The sequence below is a fragment of the Triticum urartu genome, chromosome 2 (genome assembly GCF_003073215.2).
Source record: "Triticum urartu cultivar G1812 chromosome 2, Tu2.1, whole genome shotgun sequence".
NCBI classification, from domain to species: domain Eukaryota; kingdom Viridiplantae; phylum Streptophyta; class Magnoliopsida; order Poales; family Poaceae; genus Triticum; species Triticum urartu.
The window spans coordinates 28,315,438-28,321,421 of record NC_053023.1 but is presented as its reverse complement, the minus strand read 5'-3'; the positions used below and the strand labels follow the sequence as shown (position 1 = coordinate 28,321,421).

Below are 5,984 nucleotides of genomic sequence, written 5' to 3'. Positions count from 1 at the left end.
AGTTGGTGTTGCTCTCCGGTTGGGCCTGGTTGACGCATGTGGGTCGGAACGCTGGTGATAGCGGACCCGGGATTGCGTAACAATTGGTATTAGAGCCTAGGTGCCCGGAATAAATCTTGGTGAACTCATGGGTGGTCGGTCATGGTTGCTGGGCTGGAAATGCTGGTGTTAGCGGGCCCATGGATGACCGATGTGTGAGGGGGAGATTGTTGGGTTTAGTCCCACATCGGTTGTGGAAGAAGACATAACACGATTTATAAGGGCGGGGTGTCCCCTCCTAACAGGCTAGTCTTTTTTTTGGGGGGAGGGGCGAGGGACCAAGGCCTCTCATAAGTTGGTGTTGCTCTTTGGTCGGACCTGGTTGACGCATGTGGGTCGGAACGCTGGTGATAGCCGACCCCGAATTGCGTAACAAAGGTCATGATGGCACACATCACACATGCAGCAAATATATGTTAATTACCTGTATAAAATTTTATAAAATGAAGCACCAAGGATTACAAGCAAGCATAATTGGTTGACAAGTTTGTATTATAAAAGTGGATAAAGGACGTACTATAACATTCCTTATGCCTGTGCCACTGAACTTAAATCGCAAATCAACAAAGGAGGTTCTTCGTGCACCTTTCAAGCGTTACCTTTAGCAAGATGAAATGAAAAGAATAATACAGTACATGCAAGGCTGGAAAAAAAGGGTTTGTGGCAATCACACAATGACATGGACGACTGAAATTTGCAGCGCACACAACTCATCCAACGGCCATGCCTCTTGCACTAATCCGGAGAGATAAGGAAACCAGGCAACCAACGAACGCCAGCCACCCCTTCCACATCTTGATTAAAGATAGGAGCTGGCCATATATGGCTATATATACCGTGGTGACCCAGCAATGGGGGCCTCAAGCGTAGCCTGCCACCTTCTCTCCTCCAACACCATGGCCCCCACTGTGATGGCTTCCTCGGCCACCTCCGTCGCACCCTTCCAGGGTCTCAAGTCGACCGCCGGCATGCCCATCAGCCGCCCCTCCAGCAGCGCCGGCCTCAGCAGCGTCAGCAACGGCGGAAGGATCAGGTGCATGCAGGTATGTCGGTCACTAATTAAACTGATATGAGTTTCTTTGTCATTACAAGTAATTCACTTACAGAACATCCCCAATGTATAACATAATTTGGTCAATAGATTATTCCGAAACTTTATTATCTGTTTGTTTTGTTGCCTATGGAAACCATTTGGCTTTGGATGCTCATTTAGCCTTGTCCATAAGCTGGGATCCGTGTGTAAAAGCAATCAACTCATAACTTAGTGAATGGAAATACTTTTTATTACAGCATGGACTAGATAAAATTATCTTAGTACCTCCAGAGTGCCCATCAGTTTAAGGGCTACCCTTAAGCTTTCTTCATTGTGGACAACCCAACAATGCATATGAGACCTGCCCATAAGGAGCAATTTTTGGCTTATCAACAGATTTTTCTAGCATTGTTGGTACAGTTAATTGACTTAGCACCAAGTATTGAGCATCTGCGCATTCTATTCATTCAGGTGTGGCCGATTGAGGGCATCAAGAAGTTCGAGACCCTGTCTTACTTGCCACCCCTCTCCACGGAGGCCCTCCTGAAGCAGGTCGACTACTTGATCCGCTCCAAGTGGGTGCCCTGCCTCGAGTTCAGCAAGGTTGGTTTCGTCTTCCGTGAGCACAACAGCTCCCCCGGATACTATGACGGTCGATACTGGACAATGTGGAAGCTGCCTATGTTCGGGTGCACCGACGCCACACAGGTGCTCAACGAGGTGGAGGAGGTCAAGAAGGAGTACCCTGACGCCTATGTCCGCGTCATCGGCTTCGACAACCTGCGCCAGGTGCAATGCGTCAGCTTCATCGCCTTCAGGCCACCGGGTTGCGAGGAGTCTGGCAAGGCCTAAACTACGAGTTGAAACAATGGCCTATGTATGAAGGTCTTTTGTGAACGTCACTTTTGTCCACGACTCTGCTGGACGACCAGAGCATATTTTTCATTCTATATGGTCTGTGTATGTATGTACGAACATAGGTTCTCGAGCATGCATATGTAAATTCTAGAACCGGCTACACATATACAAAACCTGTGCGATATTTATTATATACAACACGCGGACCATTGTCTTGCTGTTATTAATTCATGAAAAAGGTTCTTTATTTGGCACTGCAATGAATATGTCTCACAACTAGTTGTGGAAGCATTCAGTATTTGACATTAAGATCCCCTGATTTGCAGTTGCAAATTTCAGTTTCTTTACTTATCAATACAAAAAGATTATGGTTTCTTTTCCATGTCACTACGAGCAACTCCATCGGTTTTTGCTAGTAGAGTAGGATGAAACATATTCTTGTAGAGACCCTTACTAAAGAATTTTTGTTGGTCTGGATAATAAGCATCTAACTGAACTAGATAGCAACAGCATTCAAAACATATTATGGAACTATTGAAATAAATCTCCAACATGCATGGCATAAGATCCTTGTGAAGGAGTGTAATCATACTAGTGAAAAATCAAGAAAATCTCGGATTTTTGTAACTACTACTCCCTCCGTTCGGAATTACTTGTCGCAGAAATGGATGTATCTAGACGTATTTTAGTTCTAGATACATCCATTTCCAAGACAAGTAATTCCGAACGGAAGGAGTATGGAGCAACAGCTCCACAGTCCTTTATTCCATCAAAACAAAAGCAAGCAAAAAATGCTTACAAAGGGAACCAAGAAAAGAACGGAAAATCAACACTTTCCTACCTACCTATTTATCTAATGGAGATTACTAATCCAATCCAGGAGCTTTGGTAAGCATTAACTCTATCTGCAAGAAGAGATGTCATGTACAAATTTACAACACCAAGCAGGAAAGGTTGGCCTCTCCCCTATGAAGATCTTGCCATTTGTAATAACTAGATGACCAGTTGCGCCAAATGGCGCAAAGACCCGTTTAAAACCACGTTCGTGTTGAAAATGTTTGCATTTTTTCAATAACCGTATATTTGAGTACATTTGGTCAGAACTTATACCCCTATATATAAAGGAAATTAAATGCAAATATTTTCTTAAGGTAATAATGCCACAAATTAGATCATCAGTAGGTCAAGATAGTTGAGTCTACAATTAGGAACTCTGAGTAGCTGTAAACTTGCATTAAAAAAAGAGTAAACACAAGTGACACAATAAAATGTACTTAATACATGAACTCGTGAACATTGTATACAAGAGAAGTTAATAGAAAGTGGTCAATTACATCATATAATTTGGTTCTATACTCTTTTGTGTATATATCCTCAATGCTACGCCTTTGTGATCAACTCTTTGTCCTTCGAATCGAATGGCACAACTACTGCCCCTTGTGGAAAAAGAAAGGACTATGTAATACTCACAAACGTAAAAGGAAAACATCATGTGATGCATCTCAACCTGCGCAAAACAATGTAAAAACCATACATGCTATCTACATACTCTCATTGTCTACCAAAGCATAAGTAGCCGAGGGACCCTGTACAAAAGAATTGACAATTAGCAAGAAAGAAGCATGCCATCATCTGTCTAGACAACAATAAAACAATAAGTGCGAAAAGCCCCATCAGAATTAGCATTTGCCATCTAGTTTATGAGCTAAAGTTGAGCATTCAACAGTCGATAAAACATATTAAGCATCAGCTATTAAACAAAATCTTTTTTCCTAATAAGACAACATAGATATGAAATGGGCAAACTCTATTTTGCCATCCAGTTTATGAGCTAAAGTGGAAAGCTATGGTCACAAATGCATAAATAAGCAATATAGAAAATTAGTTAAACAGATTCTGTTTTTCCCTTGAAATACCTGAAGGAGCCCGCTAATTCCACGTGTGCTTTGAAAAAAGTACAATGTATTACTTGTTTTAGTCGTGGGCAAACACATTCTGCCTTATAATCTTTGATAATAAGATATACATAGTTTTGAAAAGGATGTGCATTTTTAGAAGCATGTGTATTTTGAAGTAATTTTCTGTGCGAGCAAGGATGCATGGTAAAAATTTATGGCCTTGCATATAAAAAAGAAACAGAGAAGGAAAAGCAATCAAAAAAGAAGAAAAATACAATGGAGCCGAATAGAGCCCTTGGAAGCATCTCACGGGGAAGTAATATGCCTGGGAAAGCACTAGAAGACCAGCGTGCAGGGTAGCCTGCTCATAGGCGTGCATAAAACCACATTGCACCGTGTTCCATGAGAAAGCCCTCAGTGGCACCCCCTCTGGGGCGATGTGAAGACACTGTCAAAGCCCGCTATCTTGCTCCCTCCATATGCTCTAGATGACAAGAGAGATAAAAGCGTTTTGTTTTACTCACCCTGCATTCTTGACCAAGCATCCCGCCACCAGGCCTGGAGAGCAAGATTAGTAGGGAGTGACCTCGTTTCAGAATCATTATAAAAATAAAAATAAAATACCTAAAGGCCGTCAATAGAAAAGAACACAAAATTCTTGAGTATTCACCGAGGCATCTATATGTAAATCTGGAAGAGACAAAAATCAAAGACATCACAACATAAAACAGGATAGAGAAATTCATCCAGATCACATGGACATGCTGGCTGCGTGTATGAGTCAAATGTATACATAAATGAGACCGAGAGGCCAACTTGTTGCTATTTCAATGCACACAAAGCCGTATCGTGTATGAATCTACAAAATAGCCACAATTTATGAATAAGACAGAGCACAATTCTAAAATATTATTCGATGGAAGCTTTGATTGCAAAACGAACAAAACGATTATATCCAACTGTTGTTCGAGGTTTCATAATTCAAGAAGAAAAACATTGTCTTTAACCAACAATACAACAATGTAACCGTGGACACACACAACAGCTGGCCTGGTTGCACTCGTCCAACTTGACAGCATGCCTCGAGTGCTCGCTTAGGGTGCCCCTACTGGTCTGGTTCCGGACATGGCTCAGGATGACGATGCCCAGCCGGTAGTAGGACTGTCAAGGCTCATCAAAGCCGGGTCTTGAACACGAAGGGCCAGTTGACCCAGCCCTGCCAGATCTTGAATGCCTACAACAGCAAAGGTGAATAATCCTCTCAGTTACTAAAAAATATGTGTTGAGGATTTGGGCAATAGTGTCATTCCTGCAGCAAAAAAGAAATCTCCAGCATATTTGCCACTACTTTTTCCTGAAGATGCCACTACCTATTGTGAAGTTTAATATCAATGGACCAATACTCATTTCAAACTGCGAAAATAGAATGCCGACAGAGACCAATGATATTCAACTATCTAACAATCTCATGAGTTAAAAAGAGGAAGGCAAGAATATAGAAACATATGCACGATTTGAGTACAGTTCAAACAAAATCTACATAGGTATACATAGGTAGCCATATGGAGCTGTAAACCAAGACAGAGGCCACCCAAAGTAGAACATCAAACAGTGACAAAGGAACATCAAAGCATTATATAGAACACTTTGCAATACACAGAGCAGAGAGCCTAATGCTTGAACTCTGATGGAGTTATCAATATAAGCTTTAAATACTATTGTGAAGGAGCTTTACCTAGGCTGTAGCACCGGAGTACATGAATCCAAAAAAACTAACCATTAGAATTAAGTCCCAAGAGCCTAGTATTTAGAAACCTATAACTCTGGGTGAACATAAAATAATTCATACAGTCAATCCGCTAATAACTAAGCAACACAACTAAGCAACACGTAGTAGTTATCTTCCTGCTAGTAAAGAGAGCCAACCAAACAACCAATATGCCTAGGCTTCAGAAGAAAAAAATTGCCTGAAGGAATAACCTTGGTAGATAATTTATAAATTTTTCGATAAAGGGCGACTTTATTATCTCAAAATGTAGCATCAAGCGGATACAAAGCATTATGAGTAACACCAGGCCTCTGCATAACTAAGATGCACACAGCCAAATTCAGAAGTCTGACAAAATTCATGAAATAAAAATTGACAAACCGGCAAC

The 5,984-nt window shown here is 41.4% G+C and overlaps 1 protein-coding gene across 1 annotated transcript; it reads left to right on the top strand.

Annotated features, from left to right (window-relative positions):
• Window positions 1–867: 867 nt before the first annotated feature.
• On the top strand, window positions 868–2,190 carry LOC125535359 (ribulose bisphosphate carboxylase small subunit, chloroplastic 2-like). The gene is made up of 2 exons (XM_048698412.1): window positions 868–1,082; window positions 1,544–2,190. The coding sequence occupies exons 1-2, from the start codon at window positions 891–893 to the stop codon at window positions 1,922–1,924; spliced, it is 573 nt and encodes a 190-aa protein (XP_048554369.1). The 5' UTR covers window positions 868–890; the 3' UTR covers window positions 1,925–2,190.
• Window positions 2,191–5,984: the final 3,794 nt, after the last annotated feature.

What these genes read in the sequence shown, in the direction of transcription:
- LOC125535359 (XM_048698412.1), top strand. Translation starts at nt 891, where the DNA reads ATGGGGGCCTCAAGCGTAGCCTGCCACCTTCTCTCCTCCAACACCATG. An exon ending in GAAGGATCAGGTGCATGCAG is followed by an intron (nt 1,083 to 1,543) that starts GTATGTCGGTCA and finishes CTATTCATTCAG; the next exon opens with GTGTGGCCGATTGAGGGCAT.